At 36.3% G+C, this 24,521-nt stretch overlaps 1 protein-coding gene across 5 annotated transcripts in view; it reads right to left on the reverse strand.

Moving 5' to 3' along the window:
* Positions 1–5,280: 5,280 nt before the first annotated feature.
* ZDHHC14 (zinc finger DHHC-type containing 14) overlaps positions 5,281–24,521 on the reverse strand; it is a 124,808-nt gene continuing 105,567 nt past the window's right edge. For 4 of the 5 annotated variants that reach the window (XM_026077085.1, XM_026077087.1, XM_026077084.1 and 1 more), the window contains 4 exons: positions 22,655–22,757; positions 20,759–20,868; positions 16,453–16,555; positions 5,281–6,534 (listed from right to left, as the gene is read on the reverse strand). In XM_026077085.1, coding sequence (XP_025932870.1) covers positions 6,133–6,534; positions 16,453–16,555; positions 20,759–20,868; positions 22,655–22,757 — 718 coding nt within the window. In that variant the 3' untranslated portion in view covers positions 5,281–6,132. The remainder of the gene's footprint in view (positions 6,535–16,452; positions 16,556–20,758; positions 20,869–22,654; positions 22,758–24,521) is intronic. The other variant, XM_026077086.1, reaches the window with a different exon arrangement.

Below are 24,521 nucleotides of genomic sequence, written 5' to 3' on the forward strand. Positions count from 1 at the left end.
GCTACAAACTTAGATGGTTAGTTAGCTCTACTGAACATGTGTTTAATTTTCTGTGACCTACCTAGAAGGAGACTTAACAGTGAAATGAGCTCTTGCTGTGGTTTCTGCCAGGAACGCCACCCTCCAAGAATTCCAGGCACTAACCACAGCCGAGTGCCACACCATGACAAGGCACATAGCGGGCGGCCACCTTAGGGATCCCGTAGCCTCTTGGCTGTCTATTGCAACACAGTTGTGGTTCACCTGCAAACCCATGCAATAACTGCACATGCTTACGTAAAGTTAAATTAAAACTCTCAAATATAAGCAACCTTTTTTTTAAATGGAGAGAAAAGAAATTCCCCGATGACAAGCTGTGCTAGTGCTCTCTCTGCTGACAGTGCAGGACACTCAGGAAACAGGACATCAGACTCAGTCTAACACCCTTTGCTACCACAAACCTTGTGCTTAGCAAAAATACACTCAACAGGAATTACTTACTCATATCCTTCACGCAAACACTGTGTCAGCTACAGTTCCACTACCTGCACTGAATTTTGCACCATTCTTTAAAGTTCATTCCCTAACAAGTATGAAACCCAAATGTTCCACTTCATCTTCCACCTCACTATGGGCAATCCCCAGTACAGTCACATCCCTGTACGTTAATACAGACACCCTATGGAGCGCAATACCAAAGTGAGATACTTTGGAGCCTGCCAAATTTTTTCAATTGTATATGGTGGTCTAGGAGCAAGGTTCCTTTGAGAGGAACCCAAGAAAGGCTCTCAGATGTCTTCTCACATCACAGATCACTCTGCCAACTTACTTTAAGTTGGTCCCTTCATGTCTTTTCGGATAACTACACCTAAATGAACACAGATAACTTCCAGCAGTTACTACTTCAGCATTAGGGAGAATTAAATTATGGTAGAGTTTACCTTGTTTTTCTAGTTTTGTTTTTCCTAGTTTTCAGAAGAGGCAGTATAGCTGAAATTGGGAAGGGCATCAGGATAATATTAACATTTTGCTGCCAACGGAATTTTCTTCAGTAAATACTGCAAAGTACACATCTCTAGGAGACAGATTTATTTGGTTTGTAAACCATAAATTTTATCTGGCTTGTAGTCTTAATTTCTACTTGCACGCTAGTCAGAGAAACTCCGACTGAATTCCAGGCTTTATGCCCAATTGGCTAGACCACTACTTAGAAAAACACTTTTCCTTATGAATGAGCAAATTTAATGAAGGAATCACCAGGAAACACAGAACCCTACTACACCATTTTCCCAGTGCAACAGCACTCCAGGTATGAAAATACAGAATGCTAAACAATTACCAATTTTTGACATAGTCAATGTTTTAAGCTTACCATTAACTTCAAAGGGACCAAGATTTCAGCTGTTTTTATGTTTACAAATGTATTTCAAAACCAAAGAAGGAAAAGATATGGAGGAAAGGAGCTTGGAGGCACATGAACTACTCACATTTTTCTCATCATCTTCCTACAGCTCTTTTGCCTCAAGGTCCGACCTTAGTTCTCTTTAAATTTTTTTCATAATTATTTTTAAGAAATTTCTCACAAAAATATCTGAATACCAGTGAGCAATCCTCTTTTTTCCCCTTCTTTGTGACTTTCTTGTTTATGCCTGCTCCATCTTCTTCCACAGTTTACAGATAATTCCTGTCTTCATCCATGTCACCTTCTAATCTTGTCTGTTCTGCTTTCACTCAGACTTCTCCTTTTCATCTTCTTATTCCTGCCTTCTGTGACCTACCACAGAAACAAATTCCTATTTTCTCTCTTTATAACCTCCTCAAGTTGTTCCACCCTCTACCCCGTACAGTTTGGGGTGACTGTTCAAATTATATAGTTGAATGTTAACAGACACTTGCATGCTGCTGACAGAACTAAATTGCTGCATTGACTCGGAATTAGTATAGATTTGCACAGGTTTGAAAAGCTCACTTAATCTCACCAGTCTTTTCGCTGCCAAAGCGGTACACTCAGCCAGATGTCAAACTGCAATGTCTTTGGAGGCTAAACTATTGCTTTTGGCAGTAGGATGCTAAAACAGATAATCAAAACCAGGAAGCATTGACCCAGATAGATCTCAAAAACTAGGACGTTTCCAGCATAAATGAACTAAATCTGTATGTGACTGTCTAAAACACATTCCATTCATATTTAGGGCCTAAGAATATTTGGAAGTGTGTTAAAATATGCTACCTGATTTCGCTTTGTTTTTTAAAACAAAATTGCTTGGGCAGCAACTGATTTTCAAAACAAAGAGTCAGGCTGGTCTGATGCCAAACACACCGTGCTCATGATCAGGATACCACTGGTGATAAGAATGGGGAGATCAATAAATACATGATGACAGTCCCCTCATATAACTCAAAACAGAGGAAAATTAAAGGAAGGATTAGATCTCTCTACACATTACTGAATTCTTCTTCAAACTGTATTAAATTTGGGGACTAAAAGACTAGCAGAAGCTCCATTTCGTTAGTTCTACAGAGTTGCTCCTTCATTTAGTATTTTGAACATTAGACACCAACCTACTTACTGTAAACCATTATACTCATTGTATAGACTTTAAAAGATACAAAATCTCTCCACTACTATCACAAGCTGGTCATCTCCCTTGTAACACATGCTGCATGTTATCTCTTTGGATTTATGAGATGAGTTTGCTTCTTCTGTTCATCCACTAGGATCAACTCCAAAATAGCTTATCTTCACCTATAAAATTAATTTTAATGAATACATTAACCAATTTATGGACAAATAAACCTACCTGTATCGTCAATTGATACAAACAGATTAGAAATTGATAAAGGATGCACTGATACACAAAACCACAATAATCTTCTGACATTTATTACAAGACATTACTGTTTAACTGATACGAATATAAAATTCCCTTTTAAAGTAGAGATGTCTTTGAGAAAGCCTTTAAGAACATTTTATGAAGCACTGAATTCACTCTACATAGAATATTATACTGTATAGACACCCAGAAAGGAAAAAAAAATCATTAATAAAAAAACCCAAAGCAGAATAGTTTTTATCAGATAAACCAACCAGCTTCTACACAAAGATTTTAGACTTTTAAGCAAAAATTAAATATTCACTTCTGTGTAAATATCAACTTTCACTTAGCTTCCACATTTAAAAATCAGATGAACATAAAAAGAACAATTTTAATACCAGTATACTAATTGTCAGAGAAAAGAAACACAAAAACACCTCTGCAGTATTGACTAGGATTATCGTTTTGAATGCCTCGTGTGCATGCTCTGTAACCATAGTACAAAATAAATCAGTCTGAAGAGCAGGGGATGCACAGTGCTGACTCATTCCAGATGTATGTACAAYTTCCAGCAAAGCAAGTTCCCATGACAGAGGACAGTTGTGATGGAGGTGGAGGGGAACGGACTGAAAATCCTTTTAGAGGCACCTCTTCAATCAACCTGCTGTTAAATCCCTGTCTGCTGTTCATCAAAGACCGCAACTACCCAACCATAGGCATTAATAGACTTAGTTCCAAAATTTTCCAGCAGATGTCCTCACAAGGCAGTTGTGTYAGGGAGGTTAGAGAAGTCACCATTTAAAAAAAGACTGGGATGGGAAGGAAAATAGATTTAAAATATGGGTGATATAAATATCTATATAGACAAACTTGAAATATTTTTTTCTCAAATGACAACCTTAAAAATATAGACAGCACTTAAAAAAAAAAGACCGTCACCTTAATGACTAAAAAAAGTCACCTGATCAAATATGTAACTCCAGCACATCTGTTTAAAGTAGCACATCTATTTTAATTTTCTTAGGTACTTCTTATTTTTCAGTCACAAACAAAACAGAAGGTTCTAAAAGTGATGGTGAAAAGCCCACACTGAAAACAGCATGAAGACCTCTCCGTAATCCTGTCCTCCTCCCTTCTGCTCTATTTAAAACTGTCACTAATTTTATCATGTGCATAAAGCTAATGTGCAGTTTTCTGCACTACTTGCTAGTGGTAAGGATATACAAATGCTGCCACAAAGCTGGTATCTGTGGAAGCAAGAGACCCCTCACGTATTGCAGGGAGACTTAAAAAGAATAATTTGCTTAAAATAATGATCTTTATCATCAGGGAAAAGACAAAATCCCTGTATTGGGGAAAGACAAAATCAAGATGATGAGCATGACTGACTCTTAGAAAGCAGACTCAGAAATAAGTGCTGATTTAATGGGAGACCAGCCAACGCGGAAAGCATCAGTCACCTGGGTTTGGCTGGTGGAAAGAACTTGGGACCACCCCAACATTAGAAAAGAGCTGAGAGGGGGATTCAACAGCTGGACAGACCCGTCTGCCACACGTTCATCTATGGACCATTACTGCAGTTATGGCAAGAAAGTATTGCTATTTTCTATACACTGAATTAGGTCAAAGCTGGCATCATCAATTATAGAAACACGTTCCTTACGAGATCTTAGAGGAGTAGTTTTTTGCCAGTATCTTGTCTGATATTTCAATAGCATGGGTGGCTGAATTTCTGCAGGCTGATTGTCCTCACTATCAACAACAAAAATAGAAATAAAAAGATTTTTAGCTTGATGTCAGTGAATGACCATGCGTGAACAATACAGAAACGTCACATTTCTTAATTGCTAAACACTTCCACACAATAGAAACATCAGATAAAGCACATACTGAACTTAGTTTGTCCTGAGAAAAGAAGAATCCAGGTTACACATCCTGAAAAGCAAGGCAAATACAATATTACACTTATTAAAGCTTTCTCAGCTTAACTAAGGTCCTCTTCAGCTATCGCTGAAAAAAAAMCCCCAAACCTCCTTAACCTGTTCACTGTGTTTTACTTAAACACAAATAAAAGCACAGAAGAATTCTCTGAAATCAACACTTACATTTAAAATAATAGAGGAAAATACAAATGAAGCATGATGGCCAGTGTGCAGCTACAGCGTATCATTTACCATACCAGTTTACTCCATTAACCTGTCTCTGTCTGTCTTGAGCCTTAAGTCCCCACTCTTTAGCCACATGACAAGAAGCACAGGAGTAAGGTGCAAGCAGATGCTAACTCCACAGTCTCCAAATACAGGCTTCTTATGGGAACAAATAAATATCTCAAACAAAAGCATAAAAGATGTTGAAGCAACACTAATCAAAATCAGAGCTCCCTAGCTCTGGTTTTGTTATGTAAACATATTCAAATTAAACCCTTTACAAACCGCGTAATCAAATCATGATTTTTCCCTTTTTCCCCAGGAAAACTGTGCAAGGATAACTGTACACATGTGCAAGAAATAGAGGATGTCATTTTATTGGAGGTCCACAGGTAATTGTATCACATCAGGGAGTGGAAGAATCTGTGGTATGGCACAACACAATACCTCACTCTAAACACTTAAACAGAAGGCTAAATGATATGTAACATGATCAAATCAGTAATTCTCCATCTCCTAGGCACCACTGATTAATTTAAAATAAACTTTAATAAACTGAAAAAATAATATAGTCCATTAGTTTGTTTGTTGCACTGTCTTTAAATGAAACAGCACTTTGAAAGTCACAAATAAAAAAGCAGCACTTTCTCTTAATACCAACACCACTGTAACACAGACTGTAGCGTGGCATGCAATCCATATCTGTAGTCTTTTTTTTTTTTGTATTAACAAATGGAATGGTAATTTTCTATCTCAAATATTAGTAGCATAACATGTAAGTGCAGATCATTCTGGCCACAAGTGTGGTAAGCCTTTACAAGTGTGTATTACAAGAGCATAAAACAGAGCATGACACTTACATCCAAGAGTCTCTCTCTTTTGTACCGTACAATGGTCTTTGCTACAGGCTGAATTCCAACTTGCTGTACCCAACCTTCAAAAAACAAGATTATTGACTGCTTCTGGTTTTACTTAAAAATAAAATGTAGTCACCATCAAAGCACAACCATTAACAACCTGGTCAAAAAATGCCATAGCTCCACTGAAAAAATAATTTGTGTTTTTAATAGACTCCATTATGCGGTAGTTTCCATTATATAGGCATGGTACAAAGTCTTACAGTGTCATTCCTGTTGAATAAAGATTTGTATAGACACTGTGAAATGGTGCAATGTCATCAAAAAAGTTGTTCAAACTGAGCTAAGCTTCACAAGACCACGTACTGAGTCTTCATGCAATGAATCTTGACTGGCTAGACTCAGGACGTGCATTGTATGGCTGTGTGTAATAGGACTTCCACTTGGCAGCATCCCAGGGGGTGATGGAGCTTCTTCAGGAGTAAGAAACTGATGACCTTCGTGTTCCTCTTTTAATGGTATCATGTCTGTCAAACCTGAATCTGATGTGAGATTTGGCATGGAAGATGGTGGTGTTGGTTGCCCTAGAGTCAGGGTTGCGCAAGGCCCACTGATAGTAGTCTTTCCTGGTAAAGGTAGCTCTTCGCTAGTTATGCTGGGCTCACTCTGTAGTAGGGGGGTGGCAGCAGCCTGCAAAACGAATTTAGTGCTCTGAATGCACTGATCTTGGTCACACTGTAGAATGGAAGGGTGTCAAAATCATATAAAGCAAACAAAACAGAGGAAAAAAGGGGAGGAAATGGACAAAAGGTATGGAAAAGAATGGGATGTGAAGAGAAAAAAGAAAGTCATTAGTATCATTCCATGGTTAGCCACCCAAAAATCCCATTCCATGCTGCCCAGGAGAAAAAAAAAAAAAGCAACCCCCCCCCCAAAAAAAAACAAAAACAAAAACCCAAACCCAAGCATGCTTAACCAAGCCAGTGTTTTGGGTTGTTGTCAAAGCAGATTAAGATAAACATCTATAGTATTCACTTAATGGTGTTTGGTTACCTCCAAAATAGTACTTTGTAAGAATTGTAATTCATATGCTTTGCTTATTCTTATTTGAAGCCATTTAGAATGCCTCACTGAACAAGCCCTTGTGGAGCTAACTGCATGGGCCACCTCAAAGCCTCCCTGATTTCAGAGGAGGTAAGCAGGTGAAATCGCTTCTTGCTACTCATTTTACCCTACAGTAGCTAGCAATTCAGAGAAAGGCACAAAGGCATAATTCAAGTATCCTCCAAGTTTAAAAACACTAGGCAAATCTCTCTTATTTTGTTGGTCTTCACATGATCTAGGAATTAAGGTGCTACAGCAGTCTTCTAGAACAAAAATTACTTTGGATGCAGGTGATTTTGTAAAGATATAGCTGGCAATACAGTCTCCATGACCAAAATTTATATTTTCCAGTCTAACACGTAATATTCTTCCTCTAAAGGATGTCTAAATTAGGTTATTTCTTGTCTTGATGTATTTAATCTAGATAATGTGAAGGTTCAAGCTACAAAATGCAAGTTTTCTGGCAAGCACTTTTATAATAACAAGCCAAATCCAGCACTACATAAAACTTTAAGCTTAGTGAGCATTACCAGGAATGCTTTTGGCTTGGCACTTAGGAATGCAAAATTATCATTCATTCCTTGCGATGACAAGACAGGTGGGTGTTTCAGTAACATCCGACTAAATGCGTGTTGCATGACACAGACTTTTGCTGTAGCACGTAAAGATAGCTGCTTTTCAAAGAACATCTACAGTTAATCTTTTCTGGTGAATTTTAATACTTGTTGCTTATAAAGCACTTCCCTTGTAGAGCTACTGTCAAATTAAGTTTCTCTAACACTAACCAGGATGATTTTTGAGAGCTTCCAATTATAATGTATATTTAATTCATGGCCTGAGCAGTTATAACATCTGCAGATTTTCAAAATCCTGTTTGATTCATTTGCTATTCTACTGTTCTGTTGTGCAAGAGAACATTACGCACTTAGTGAACACAACAATAAATCCAATGCAACAAGGATAAAACTTGAAAGCAAACAAGCAGAATAAAAAATATATCCAGGGGTAAAATATGCCTATTTACTGCTGTTATTTCAAGGATTCTGTTCGAGCAGTACGTTCTGCTTTTTGTCACTGACTTCTTCGACCCATATCAAATTACTGACAGACATTACAATTCCAGCTTCAGTTCAAGATATACCTAAGCACAACCGTTGTTACTAGCATTACAGCAATTCCTTACAACGTCCATTTGAGTTTAATAATCCACTGTGATATGTTCTATGTAAACTAATAGAAAGTCTTTTGTTTCCTTTAGTATATCATAAAAAGCACTTAGAATGCTTCCTCTGATATTTTCAGATCCTTAAATTCTAATACAGAATACCTGAATGGTGGATCAATTCACATTATATTCAAAAAGTGTGCATGCCAACTACCTCGTCAGAAGAGATAGGTAGTACTTTAAACGTGCCTAAGTGCTTTAGGACCACCATGCCAATTACTTTTTGACAGGCAAAAGTCTGATCCTTACTTGGTTATACATTATCCAACACTTATGCTTTCGGGCAGGCAATTCTTTAGGCAACTTTTTGTCCCGCAAAATGATGAATGGCCCCAGCCAAACAAGTAGCCTCCTATCATTTCAGAGGGATTACTCACAGGTTTAAGAACAAAATCCTGCATAAATACCTTACTAAGGAGAAAATTCTCAGCACCTTATAAAGCCAAGCTCTCAATTAGTAATTCACTGCAAATAATTCATTCTTGATTAATACACTGTTATTCACCCCTGCTGGTTTAAATTACACAATAGCCCCTGAACCAACCTTACTATGCAGGCCTTACAAATCCCTTAACTGAATTTTACAACTTCAAGACGACCAACAAAATTCACCTTCTCCAAAAAGCAGTAGTCAAAGAGCATGTCAAATCACAAAGTAATGCCTAAAACCACTGGGGTACACCAAAAAGAAGTGATTTTAGCAGCTGATTTATTGCCTTAGTGAAGCTTCAGCACTTCAAAAGCAAATCATTACTTAAGGAGTTCCAGGCAACACAAGCACACAGTTTTAAAATAACTGAAGGTAATTTACTTAAGCTCATTGTATAGCCTGAATTAATTTTCTTACCAAATTCTACTGCATTTCAACTGAATCAACATCTAAAAGATAAAGCAGCCACATAAAGTTCCATTAAACAGAATATTATAAAACATTCTCAGGTGTTGTATATCTCTTCTTAGTTTTCTTTTCCATTCACTTCTCACTTCCCTAAAGCTCTCTTCCTAATCTGGTGCATAGTACATTACTCCCCGCCACTTCCCCCCACTTTTTGCATTTTGCTTTTAAAGAGGCACTTTCTAACATGCCTGCACACTATAACTCTGCCCTCAGGAAAGAGTTTTCAACAATTGCTGTTGGGTGGGGGGGAACTGGGGGAGGACGGATACAATGACTAATCCCCTAAACGTGGTGTCTTTCTTTACTTTTTCATGCACTTTTTGTTGCCTTGAGTTTACACAGCTAGCCTGCAAGATTTTTGGAGATGGCACTAGTTCTTACACCATGACGTAATGTGGGTAAGGACATAAGTAATGTCTAGCCATGTGCTAAGTTTAGTGATCAAATATAGAGATTTACACGTTTTCAACTGGGACTGAAAGCTGGTTTTATGGATCAAATGAGAAAAAACAACTGAAGCAAATCAGCTAATAACCTCTACAACATTCTCTCATTCAGATGCATAACTTCAGCTTTTCATTTTTTATTCATTTAATGAACAGCGACCAGCATGATGTAAAATTTTATGTAAAATACAGGAAGTAATCAGCTTTCAAAAGTCACTAGAGTGGGATTTACACTAGAAAAGCTAGATGTGTTAAGTGAAGCTCTCAAAAATACACGGCAAATACAATGCATACTATGCCGGTAGAATATTCTTCAGTTTAAGCAGTCTACACAGAACTAACAAAAATACAGATTCATTTATAGGGCTGGCATGATGGTTTTCCTTGGTTGTATATTTCACTCTTAACTAAATAAACTATATGGACAAATATCTTAACAGCTACAAGTCACGTGAATTATTCAATGCTAGCATTTCAGGCCCTCCCCCCCCCCCATAATATATAAAAACAGAGTTAAGCGCTGAAATCTAAATAGTTAAAAATCTACTAATAGAAATTATTTCACTAGTATCTTTGTATTTCAGACCTATTGATTTTATTTTCCATTTACAATTTCTACTGTTCAGAGGAACAGCAGATTCTGAAGGTAGGAGAAGTTTAATTAAAGTTCTGTAAGTAGAGAAATTCAATTATATATGGACATAGAAATATTTAGTCATCTTGGTATTTATTTTTACATCAAAAGGCACAAACCAAAGCAAATTAGACAAAAACTAAAATTCTGTATTTATTTCACAAATAACAAATACAAATAACTAAGGAAACAGTGTCTTTAATTTTTTATGAAGAAAATCTGATTTTTTCTAGGCTACACAAAACATACATATTAACACAGTTCTTGTACATGGCAATATAGTTTTCACATTTGTAATGCCAAGACCAGAGATTAGTTGTTTTGAATTTAAAATTGACTTTGTTAAAATTTTTCTAACACTGGTAACATTAAAGAAATGTTACAGTTTTTGGAAGATGTAAAAAATAAAGGCTGAATTATCTCAGCATCTCTGAATAAAGTACAAACAATACCAAAATGAGTTCAGAGGAGATTTGGCCGCACTGAATGACAGTGCTATGAATAACGGAAAGGATGCTGAAATATCATAATAGATGGATACAACAGATGGGTAAAGAGTGGAGGGATGGAGCTGCATAACTGTTCACAATGTCTGTAGGAGTTCAGACTCAAAACCATGGTACTGCAGATATCGTGCAACAACTGAGCCACAGAACTGACCAAGACAGACAGTGGTTACATTAGCACGTTGTGCAGTGTAACAGGAGTGGATGCATGAAGAGAAACAGTTCTGAGAGCCAAACGTCAAAGTATGCATGTTCCAGGGATTTTACTTCAGACTAGCTGTAGTTTGTTCTTGTGGACTGAATGTCCAGGTATGTTACAGCACATTAGGTATACTCCAGGGACACATCTTCCGAAAGAAATGTAGTTCATATGCTCTGACATTGCTCCGTGATGTGAACAAAAATGCAGTAAATGGGGATGGTCAGAAGAGTGGCTTCTAAAGCACACCCTGACCCAAAGCAAAATACTAATGCAAATTCACTGTATTTGCCCTTAGCCTGTTGTACCTGTGAAATAAAATGCTTTAATGAAAAACCTCTTTCAACCTTAACTTGACTGTAGTAACACTGACTTGATAAGAACCCCAAGTTGTGTTTTGGGCAAAGAAAAATCATATTTGTGAAGTACGAGAGTAAATATACATGGAACCATGTTTGTAAAACTCTCAAAGTGCAGTTCCAATCCTTGTGGAGCCATGTATTGTCACGGCAGAAATATTTACTACTAACGATCAGAATATGAAAGCTAAAGGATGCTAGAATAGTCAGAGGTAATGTTTTCTGGGTCAGTTGGATTCCTGTTTCCTGATCAGTGCTAGAAATATCTGAGAGAGGACTTCACTGCATGTCTCACTGGTAACAAACAGTTGCACATGCATTAAGAGGTTTCCTTCATTTTGGGGTGGTAAGTATGAGTAAGAAAACAAGCACTCTAACCAAAGAACTGGCATCCAAGAAAGGAAAGGGAGAACTGGAAATAAGGGAACTTGGCAAGGGAACGAAGCACTGGGGAAGAGATGCCTAGAATGCAGGGGTACAAGCTAATTCCTTTAAAACAAAGAAACGAACCAGTCCTGATGCACAGGCTAACAGAAGCCACTTGATAAGGCAACAGAGAATTCCTAGAGACATCACAGCAAAAATAAACCAAACTAATAACTCTAAAAAAAGTGCATGGAGTGAAATTCTATTTTTCTCTATAATGGACTGATAAAGAAGAAAATATCCTGCATCAAAACCCAAGAATCAACTCAGGCTTTTAAGATAAAGGTAAGTACTACAAAAGTACAGATTCAATTAATGGTAGCTGATGGGTTTATGGTGAAATAAAAGCTTTATCAGAATACAAAGAAAATAAACCATAAAATGAAAGAGAAGGAAAGAATAAAATAAGCAAAAAGAATAACATGATTTCATAATGGATGAGATGCTGTGCTTCTTGCAAAAAAAAAAAAATCTTTTTAGAACGAGAAGAGAGATACTTGGGCAATCAAACTAATGAAGAGCTTATAAAAATAATTAGCAATAAAAGGCAATAGGGAAATACTTTGGAAATATGAATGTCTACAGATCATTAACTTCAAGCAGCATGCTTCTAAAGACAATAAGAAGCTGGGTAATGAATTTATCAAATTAATTTAAATTTATTTTGAAAAAGAGATTAAAAATATTGGGAATGTACCAAGAAAAAAAATGTGGTAACTAACCTTCAAAAAAAGTTAACCTCTGGTAAATCCAACTTCAGTCCTTAGTAAAATAAAGGAGGTACTAAGGAGAGAAGGAGGAAAGCAGCTCTGTTTTTAAAGATCTAGAAAAAAGTGATACTGAGGGTCTATGAAGTACTGATTATACCAACAACCTTGATTTGCTGAGATTGTGGCAAACATAGTCAATACTGCAAGTAGGGTAGATCCTCTAAGAAATACTCAAAGTCACAAAGGCAAAATTACCATAAAAGCTCTAAAATATAAAAATGGTGTCCCACAGATGGTGTCCTGAATAAGAGATGACATATTGCACTGAAAACAGGTGTCTAAACTTAGACTGATATTCGTTTAAGCTTAAATGTAAAAATGATTCTTTCCTGGAAGATGTTATAAAAAAAAAAAAAAGAAGGCAAAGTATAAGACTAAGCAGCCTAGAGAGATGAAAGAATGACCAGAAATGAGATGGCTGGGGCATAAGAATTCTATTTAGAAAGATGTAAGTCAACGGGGAAAAGATAGTCAGCCAAGAGGGAAAGAAAGCTGAGAAAGATCATAAGAATGGGAAGAAAAAAATAGTTATCAATGCACTGTGGCAGGAGAGAAGGAGATTGTTTTTCATATATTACAACACAGTAAAACCAAAGCAGTTCTTTGCGCCGGGTTAGGTAAGATGTGGAATTCTATATCTAACTGTAAGATGTTCAAACAGAAAGATAAGAGAGTTTACAGAATAAAATGATTGGGATAAGAGACTCACATAATATATTTACCCTTCTCTTGAAAAAGTTACATGCTTATCTTTACGCACCGTCATTAGTCCTATTGATTTCTGTGGACTACTCAGAAAGCATAAAACTAATCAGTAATGCAGGACTAGGGAATAAGAGAATGCAAGTGAGAGAGAAGACGCTCATAAAAATCTTCCTTTAATATCAATGGGCAGGAAAGACATTTTAGGACACTGTACAGATTAACTAGCATAACACCTAGAAATTAAGATTGACTATAGAGACAGTAACATGTAACACATTCTAGAATAAAATCCAAGGAGCCATGCCATAAAGATGTACTGGAACACACTTCAGATTTCTAATAAATGATTTGCTATACTTAGCAGAGGTAAATTTGCTAAAATAGTGTAATTATCTATGGCGATGCATACATGGCTAAACTTCTGCCCATTTAAACAGTATTTATAAATTAAGACTACTGTCTAAATATGCTCTTAAATTAGGGAATTTCACTTCATTGTCCTTTTTTGAAACCATATAACAACACAAGCTGCAATTTCAGATACATCCCTTGAGACTAGCTAGCCCTTTGGGGTCCATCTGCCTCAGCTCTAAGAATGCATTATTCATTTTATGCCTCTGGCTTTATTTCCAAGGGGTATGCAACCTTCCAGAAGGGAAGATGGAACCATTTCCCATCTGTTGCCAAATCTTCGTCAGTGAGGACAACTGGTAAAAAGAAATCCTATAGTCTTCCACAAAGACTCTCCCTCTACTCATTTGCTTTGACTGAAGTCCTGGGTTTGAGCTAGTCAGTCATCTTAAACCATCAATCAACAAAGGAAGTTTTAATGTTCACGTCTAAGCTCCTAGTGAAAGGATTTTCACAGAATCTTACAGAGATTTCTCCTCTCAAATCAATGGGACACCGTGTGCCTTATTTTACTTCTGTCATAAAGTATACTTCGCTGTCTTTCATTCAAGAAGCTTCAACACTTCTTTAGCAGGAGAGAACAAGTGAATGGCTGGTGTTCCCAGAACTGCTGTTCCCAAACTGTTTCAGAAGAACCTAGGATTGTGTACTGGGGAGAAAGATGAGAAAAATGGATACTGTAAAGCCTGGAAAAGAACTACAGGTCACTTAATGGGAAAAAGTTTTTAAAAGAATCATGAAGTTTTATTTGATTAATTCTGTCTATATTTAAAATGGAACAGAAACTTTGGTAACTGAACAGAATGGCTGAGAACAACTCAGCTAGCAGTAAGGTGACTTAATTGTGGTAGAAAAAATCAGCCTGTCTGTGGATGAGATTGAGGTCTTAGATGTGAATTAGGAAAATCAGGTTTGCAGCTTGCTGCTTTATAAGATAGGAGAGATGGGAGCCCTAAAACAGGATCTATTCAGAAGGTGAAAAACATCACTTAACAGCACAGAAAGAGGGATATTTGAAGAAAGAACAAACAAAGGTGAAGTTATGCCCTGCTGTATTGTTGCCAATAGGAAATTAATTTATTATTTCTTATGCTCCAAACAACTCAGAAAAGAATGCACTACTTTAAATAGGGAAGAGAACTTAGTGTTAGAGAGACTGGGAAACTAAACAGGTCTTTACAGTTTGTAACAAAACTCAAGGGAGACATTTAAAAGTTTGAAAGATCATACAGATAGCCAGCTGCCATTAGAAGCCAGTTGGTCTTAGATATAGACCAGGAATAATACTCTGAGAAAAATGGCATCACAGTCTTAAAGATACTCCTGTATGTAAAATATGACCTATTAAAACTTGCATGTTTTTTCTGGGAGAGCATTTGCAGCAACAAAAGCTGAAGATTTCAACAGCGTCAAAGTGACTCTAATAACTGTTGTATCACCTAAGCCTTTCCCAGCTCGAGTCCTGCAATGTTCTGCCAGGATGCAAGAAGAGAGCTTCTTATCTTTGAAGATTTGTGTTTCTGTATTTACAGGTAGTACACTCCTAAATTGTAAGAGCTACTTGTTTGACTTAAAGTCATACTATAACAGATTTTTGCATTTCTAGAGAAAAATACAGTCAACCTACTATCAAACTGACAACAAATTTCCTCATTAATACCTAGTAACAATGAGCTAGTGCTTTCTTACAATGCCAAAAAAATTCTTAAAATGCCAGTATAATATAATGCCAAGGACTTATTGTGGGCTAATAACTTTCATAAATAAGAAGCCTTGACAGAGTCAGGAAATTTGGCCAAACTTTAAAGACCTCAGGCTATTTCTAAGTTTTGCTTTCTTCTTCTTTTTTTCTTTTCAAGGTTACATTTCTTGAGTAAAATTTGCATAGGGCACTACCCTGTTCTGCTCAACTGCACCTCAGAAAAGAGTCAAAGTGAATACTGTGTTTCTAATCAAGTTTCTCATTAAGGAGACCAACAAATCTTCCCTTTAATTCTAGAAATAATAAGTAGAAACAGCTTAGGAACTACAACAAGATGTATATACCAGTTTGTAAATGACACTAAAACTAATTTGTCTGGGAGGAGTGAGCCATTTCTTGTTTGTTCAAAAGAAAGGCTGAATTATGTTAGGAGGCCTTGTGGCCTCCTCTCTTTTGGCTGTAAGGGGAGTCCATAACTCACAGCTTCTTTGATAAAGTCTTAGAACCCACATACTGTAAAGATATGTGGATAACAATTCAGAAATAGGCACATAAGATGCTTGCCTTTGGAAAAAGATCTCTTTCCAGTTATTGTCTTCTTCTTGGCACTGGAAATCCTATCTTCTTAAATCTTCTTAAAGAGGAAATCCTATCTATTATGATAGCCAATGCTACCAGCAAAAAAACATAGTAAGAACTATTGGCACAGTTTCAATAGACGTTTAAACACTTTTGTTGTATCACTCCAGTTGCCATTTTTTGTTCATTGGAAGTTCAGTGTCCTCCTGCTCTTTCTTCAACACACTTCTCCCCCAGAAGCTCCTTTTTGTTAATCTTTGCTTTTTAAAACACATTAGTCTATGCAAAACTGCAGTGTATAAGCAAAGGAGGAAACAGTGAATGAAGAAGTTGCTATACCAAATAACATTTAGCTGGAAACCGATGAACCAGAGCAAGTCCATAATATTTGAATATTCCAGTTCAAAACACAGCAGGTGTCAATAGGACAAATCAAAATGCCAATATATTCAGTAAGTCAACAGTGTAGAAGAGCCTTGCTTTTTTAGAATCCATGAGCAATATCTATTACACTGTGTGAAACATACATTAAAAAAGGCCTTGTTTTTTTTCTTTACTGTTAATAAACAAGTCATTCCACCCAGTGTCAGCTGTATCCAGTTAGTTATTACTTGATTAGTTCACATGAAAGTGGAGAAGAAAAACATTCACAGGGATCTTGATGAACAACATTATGGGATGATTCCTACCATGTTGCTCTGAGACTGAGTGGCCCCATACATAGTAATGCCATTTGATGGTCCTGCTAATTGTGGTGTATCTGGCTGTATAAATCCTCTTCTGTCAATTAAGCTATGGAATAATCAAAATAAAGAAAAAGAGAATTAGAAATATTTCTGATCAATAATTACCTCAACTTAATAAAAGGAAAAAAAAATTATAATATGCAACAGACCTTAATGCATCATCAATACACCTTCAAATATCCCCTTTTATTCAACTGAAGAAGTATGACACTTTGTGTCCATTAATGAGCAAGATAATTGATAATTACTATCCCTCCATATCATTACATGTATTGCAACTTTTCTGGATTTTTATCATAGACAAAAGACTTAGAAGCTGAGTAGCAGATACCATGAAAAGATGAATTTAAAACCCACAGGTACGAGAACAAATTACAAAACTCACTAGCGCGCTTTGAATCAGTATCTATTTTAAAGATTCTTTTATTATTCAGTTTCTACACCTCTACCTTAAAGCTCAAGACCAAAAAAGAAAAAAAGAATTTTTACAAGCTACTTAACAAGGAAATTTAGAAAGAAAGAGGAATACTGATTTAGACAACTTACCTACCAGGGTGCTTCATTATAGCTATCTAAGATTGCTCATATTGTTCCACTGTTCTTACCAAAGTGATACACTCATAAGATGGAAGTAAGAAGTTTTTAAGAAAAGGAAATGGATTTGTGGAGAAATTCATAAAAAAGTAAAAATTAATGTAAGAACATGAAATAAACAATGAATGGAACCATTTGACATAGCTAAAGATTTTGCTAAAATTCTGTATACAATTTTACTCTCAATTTGAGAATCAAAAAACTCACTTTGGTTCTGTCAGTTAATACTCACATGCAAAACTGAATATGCAGACTGAAGTACAGTATTCTGCATGTGTATTAGCACTTCTCACTTCTACACAAGACAAAAATTTCTTGACTGTTTGTGCTTCAAATGCATTCAAAATCTTAGGTGGAATTCTCATTTATATTTTCTATATATTTTTAATCTTAGGCCAAAAAAGCTATTTGCCCGTGACGTGAACAATGTTGCTTCACATCTAAAAACTTTACAAACTTCACAAGCCGAGAATGCTCTAAAATTTTAGTCCCAAAATAAAACCTTTTACCACAGTTTCTCAAATTTTACCAGAGCTTTTATAGTGCCTGTTGCTAAGAGATAATGACAGGAATGCCATAAGATACCTGAGAGCTAGAGTTAGCATAGAAATGGTTTTGTTTGCTGATTTATAGGTCCTCTAAATTCCCTCTGGGTCAAGATAGCCTCAATTTTAGAAAATAAGAACAGGATACACAGAAAACACAGCATTTTCCTTCTCAAAAGAAAATGAGATTTCTACCACTCAGAGACCAATCTAAACTCTCATTACAAAGGTCGGCAGAACAGGTTTCTAAGTACATTTAAAACACTTAAAAAAACCATTTGAGATTACAATTTCTTGTGGAAAGCAATCCTTCAAAAGTCAGATTCTTATAAAAAAGGTTTATGATTTATTAAGTCAAAATACTACTGTGGATCCAAATAAAGATTTGAAAGTTACTGCTGAGGACATGTAAAATGTATTCTGAATTCACTGGCAGGTGTTTTAAAATTGAGAAACATTATCTTTCAGAGAACTGACAAAAATTTAGATTATTTACAGAGATCCCCTCTGAATCTGCATTCTGTCCTTAGAGGGACATGAACATTCGGAATTTTAAGCTCTAATTGCTATTAGTCCACTTTATCAGGATTTAAGGAAAAAAAGGAACCTGAATATCTAGTGATTTAGGATGCTGCTGGGATTAAATATTTCAAAGTGATCTTATTCACAAGCAGAAGTTTAGATTCATTAGATTTCAGACTAGGAAAGAGAGCATAATTTACAATTACAGGGTTATAATTTACAATTTACAGTCTGTCACAAAATATCTCCCTGCAGAAACTGTAAATACTTTGGCATCTAAATAAATTGTGGTGGTAGATGGGATTCAGAAAAAAAACATACAAACTCAGTCAAAACCCAGGGACAATGCCAGTCTAGATGAATACTTGTCTGGTGTGCTGCTACTTGCATCAGTCTAAGCTTCTATTTCAAATACTCTGAAACTTTACATATTTTTGATAAAAATTTTCATTTGGAGTCAACCAAAAGCATTTGGTTCAAAACAAGGCATTGAGTTTTTATGTCACATACTTCTATCGAAAGCAAAACAATAGAATTAAAGGGCTGGCCTTTAATTCACTATCCTTAAAGGCACCATCCATAAAGGCAGAAAGCAGTGGCAGTGCTACCCTTTCCCACTACAGTGATTACTGTGTTGACCCAGTATGTGGAAAACATAACTTAGTTATCTCCTCCTTAGGAAAAGATGTTATCAGTCTCTCCTGTTGACCTTCTACCACTCTGTATAAGAATTTCAAATACTCACAGTAGCAATGACAGAAATCCCACTTCCAATGAAGCACATTAGCTACATTACGTCTGTATGAAGTCATTTATTCTTTCTTTCTCAATAGTTCAGATTCATACCGACGTAATTCCAGACAAAGCCAAACAGCTTCCACAGATGACTATTGCCACAACAATAATCTGCAAGACGGCAGTCACTCTCTACAGAGGAACTGGGCCTCTGTCACACATGTATCAGAGGAATCTAAGCATTGAGCTTTGAAATAAGAACAAAATTGTGTCCTCCCTGCTGCTAGTTTTATTTGTCTAGTCTCAGTTGTCTTATATTTTTGTTCAAGTTGAAAATCATCTGCAATCTTGAACATCCAAATGTATTCAGGAAGTAACATTTTGGATTTGAAAAGCAAATACATATTCACCAAAAAATGAATCCATTAAGACTTCTCTGGAATTACTTTAGTGTGAAAGCATCAAGCTCAGCTTAGCGTATATATGTTAACAGTAGTATAAATAAAGAAAAATTATTGTCCATTTAAATAAAACTTTCAGAGTAAAAAGACAAAGTCAAACTAGTTATAGAGTTCAGGTTCCAAACACACACCTCTCCTAAACTCCTGTGTCATGCTTGTTAGATATGTAAGAGTTCAATTAGCTTTCAAAATACGATGTGGGTTTTTAGACTAATTTCTGCTGGCACGAGGAGCAATAGAGTATACTCTTCTTTTATATTTTGCCACCAAATATTATTATTTTGCCTTGATATGGCTGTCAGGGGCAGATGAAATATTATGGATTTATATTTTACAGCGAGGTAAAATGAGGACCAGAAGCATACGCCACACAGTGGTTTTATGGCACTGCTACACAAGACAGGCTTCCTGTCCTGAAGAGGTTAGGCATTACTCAAAGTCCACATAAGACCAATGGTTGGCAATAAATATCCAAGAGAGGTCAAATGACAATTTTTATTTTTATTTTTAACTACTAGATTATCTTTCTTTTGAAACACATGCTATGTTTGAAACACATGCTATGTTAACTATTTGTCACTTTTGATTATACCACTCAAGCAATCATAGAGATAGATAAATTATATTTAAAAAATAATCTGAGATTTTGATGCATCTAGTTCCACTTCTGATTGATTTTTCTAATTAAGCTATTTTGAAGTTTGCTCAGCAATACCAAATCCAACTCTGTTACTCTAACAGCCACAGTGAAAATTCCTCATTTTGAAAGTTTGCAATACATCCTCCCAATTTCTCATCACAAAACATCCAGAACATCCTTTGTTTACGTAAAGAAGTACTACTCAGGAGGTATATCAGCTGTTCTTTAAGCTGATTTACCATATAGAAATGAGCAAAAAATTTCATCAGTAGAAAAGCCTACTGGAGACTTGAGCTATCTGTGGATTAAAGTAAGAGAAATACTGAGCTAAATGCACTTAATATTATGGAAAGCTTTTTTATCCTAGTAAGAAAAGAATGAAAATGAATGGTGAGAAAGTAATAAAATGAAAGAGAGCCCCCGCTCATCCTGCAACACCTAGCTACTTAGAATTTTTTACTGCCAGCAGTCATTAGCTGCTGTGGTAAAGGTTCAAAGAACAAAAAAAAACAAGTTTATTTTAATTTCAGTTGTGTCAACTTTAAGTTCATCTGTTTTACAGGATCTGATCACTAACTTAGTTTAACCACAATTTACCAACTTGTCTATTTAACATAGAAGAAGATTTAATTAAAGTCTCTAGTGGACAGTAAAACAAAACTTTTTGTTAAGTCGAAGAAATCAGAAAGAACATTTTTTCATAAATAATCATTTTACTTAATTTTTGCTATCAATACTTTTGATATTCTTACCTTGGAGAGAGGGGCCCACAGAGTGCAGCACAGCAATTAGTAAAGATGTTGCCGTAACTGTATGGATTATAGTTTTCTTTACCTCTTTTATTTGACCATGATCCTTTAATCTGAAGAGATATGAACAAAATACACCTCATATAATACAATACAGAGAAACACTGAGGCAAATTAAGGGTTATCAAAGCTGCAACAGGCTACTTATGTCCGAGACAGACCAGCGAAAACTAACGATTACACTCTCCTAACAGCTTAGAGCTGTGGGCTGTTATAAATGGCTGTACACTAAAACCCTGAAGTACAGCTAAAAGCACATGCTTTACCTCCATAGACTCAGAGAGCCCCAAATCTCAAAGGATCAACATATTTACAGTAGGAATTTCAGCATCAAAGCATGTTTTGCATAATAGGTCTGGATTTAATTGTACAAAGATTACAGCACGTTCTACAGAAGAGGTTCAATTGCGACATACCACTAAAGGAAGCAATAGAGCTTGTACTCAAGCTGTACAATACCACAAAATTTTCTCTTCCCCCAAAGCCCAAAAAGGGCACTAGCATATCATGAAGCAATTGCAGTCATTATTACCTTTTAACCCAAATTATGTTTTATTTTAGCCACTCGTACACTTCTTTTTGTGAGATACCTGATAGCCTGAGCAAAACATCTCGCTGCATTCAACTGAAAATGTATGCTTTTAAATGAAGTTAAGCAGTTTACTTGAAATTCACATGTTATGGCGTTGTAGTTCCCCGTTATCTGACAGCTTTTCAACACTCCGAGAGAGAGATTTATTTGGGGGAAAAAAACGGAAGCATGCATGGACCATCTAGAGAGACAATGTTGGCCTGAACCTAATAACTGAGGAACACTACCGTATCTCATCTGTCTTATTAATGAAGTGAATTTCTTCAAAGTCAGGCTCCCTGCCTGGATACCTGGTCCTGAGGTACAATCCATTCTGAGTCTGCTTTGGTAAGTTTGCGGTTTTCTTCTCCCTCAAGTTTAACTATGACCTTAACCACTATCAAACACTTATGTGGCAGTGCCAGAGATGCTACTTCTACTTTTACCAGCTATCGACAAAAAAGGTGCAATAAAAAGTTACAATAAAGTAATTTTAAACTTGCAATAATTTGTTCAAAACTGTTAGGATCACTGTATTTGGATTACTCGCCAAATTCCAACAAGAATTCTATACCATTAGCTAACCAGCTATTTTTATTTTCTCCTTTTAGGTAGGAGGAGACACATTAAGCCTCCACACACAGTTATATTTAATTTCGCACCAAAATCAATGAAAACTTATGTGCTAAATAGGACAACCGCAGAAATGGGTAACGTTGACCTTTGAATTAACGATATATTTCTTACTAGAGGTTTCACCCCTCACACTGGCAAAGAAAATTCAAAGGAAAGATGAGATAAATAAATGTTTTGTTTTGAGAAGGCAACATACTTTGAAATTTTTAGTGTAAACAATTTTTGAGTCAAAGAATATTTAGGACTCCAAATGAAAAAGAGATACTGAAAATTATTCAGTGTTTTTCTACTGAACTGAAATGTATAAAATATACTTTTGGCTTGTTCTTCTTTGTCTACTCTCTATATTTTCCTGTTTCAGGATATAGGTCTTGTGGGTGTAAATCACAATGGTAGCGCTAGGTAACCAGCAGATCTTCAAGCCACAACAACCATGGTCCAAGAGATCGCCTCCGATATTCTGAATCAAGTTTGGCCAGGTTACTGCCTTCTTTCTTACCGAGGCAATCACAAGTTATGCAGTAATACCTTCTCTAAGAATTACAGAGAAAAAACTGTATGCAATTAAAATTAATCATCTACTCATCACTACTATTTGGAAACATGTAGGTAGAAATATACCATGAACTTACATCTTCATTTGTTGTTTGATTGGAGCTGATCAAATACGTGTGAAAACCTGAGAGACCAACAATGGACCATACAGAGAAAAAACACACCACAGCTTCCAGCACAGTAATTGAAAGTCAAGGAAATACAAGCAAATGATATTACATCTAAAAACAAGTAGTTACAATCACAAAATTCAGAGTTGTCAACCTGTAGTCCACAACTCCCTATAAGTCCTGAGGGTACTGCAAAAGGGTCAGCATATATTAACTCAGAAAAGCATGCCTATCATCAGTTGGCTTTAGCGTATAGATCACTGGATAACATCTACACCAGAAACTATTTAAGGGTCTGCAGATTGAGAAAGGCCAGAAACTACCAATGAGTCATTCAGATCTTTTCAACTGCTGAACTTTAAATTCTACATGTTCACTCAATAAACTATTTGACATTTTTATTGAGACAGGTACATTAATAAATAGCAGTAAATAATACTTCCAATGGGGTGAAGGGAAGATTAAACACAAGATAGGTGACCCAAGGCTAGTTGAGTAGCAAAAATAGAACAGAAATGTTTGTATAAACACTTAGTGCACAAAAGGAGTCTTGAGCAAGGACCAAGGTTTCTAGACCTGTGTTCATACAGTAACAACAGCTGAGTAAACTTGTATCTCCCAGTCATATATATTAACTGTTAAGACTCTTCTTCCTTCTGTTATTGAAGTTAAGATGCTGATAAGGACCCTAACGCTAGCATCATAGAAGTGTGTTAGTCCAAGTAAAATACAAAATTCACTTGCTTTCTCAAATCCCTTTGATAACTGGAAATACTGGATATATTCTGCACTGCAACTGTGGGGGCACCTGCATGGGCCACTGTTGGCAAATGGCCTGCATAACAGCTCCAGTTAAGAATGAGAGCATAAATACCTTGGGGAGGGGGGTGAATACACAAAACTGTCTGAACAGTGTTTGCCCAAAACTGATCATGTTGAAGAGGAAGACTATCTACCCCCAACTGATGGTGCTAAATAGGAAGCTGGATTAAACAGTAGTTGGGGAATTGCAAAGACTTTTGAAGGAGGCATCAGCCTGAAAAGAAGTATAAGAGAAGCATGAAAATTGGGGGAAAAGACCTTGAAGTGGAAACAGCAGTTGCCAAAACCTGGTATGGCATTGCCAGAAGTCACTCTGCCAGCATCTGCCTAGAGCACACACAGCATCCTCCCTGTCAGCTACTGTTAGGAGTCTGCATCCAGCTAGTGAACTGTCACTCCAGGGTACAACATGTACGGAGTCACATCTGACGTGCGTATGTGAACTTGTGGGGTGGGTTCTCAACAGCATGTTGACCAGCAGGCTGTAGGGAGCAGCCCAGGTACACATAAAGCTAGAGCACCCACATCTCCAACAGGAGGAACATACAAGTAAGGAAGTCCCAGGAGAGGGAAGGTGTGTGTGCGTGTGTGTGTGCACCACTAGAACTTTGGGGAGTTTAGTTATAGAAGGGTGCTTGGACATTCGTGTTTATTAACATTTCCTAAGTGTCTAGTATAGTGGTTTACCTGTTCTATTACTGATACTGATTCTGAACGTATAGTTCACTGATTGCAGGTTCATTATATCTCATTAATAAATAAACTAACTGCTTCAGTACTGATTTGGTTTAAACTACATGTGAAAAACTACAGTTTTTCATTGCAAGAGCAACCTTCACCTTTTTTAATTTCCCTAACTGGAATAACGTAGATGAAAAGCATGAATTATGTTCCTTAGTTTTACAGAAAAATTAAAAAACAGATTTCACTATTAGATTGTCAAATTATGTTTAAGCTTGTGTCTTTCATTCCATTTTCTTTCTTTTTTTCTTTTCTTTTTTTTTTTTTTTTT

This window comes from Apteryx rowi, unplaced genomic scaffold, assembly GCF_003343035.1.
Source record: "Apteryx rowi isolate R43461 unplaced genomic scaffold, aptRow1 scaffold_448, whole genome shotgun sequence".
Taxonomy (NCBI): domain Eukaryota; kingdom Metazoa; phylum Chordata; class Aves; order Apterygiformes; family Apterygidae; genus Apteryx; species Apteryx rowi.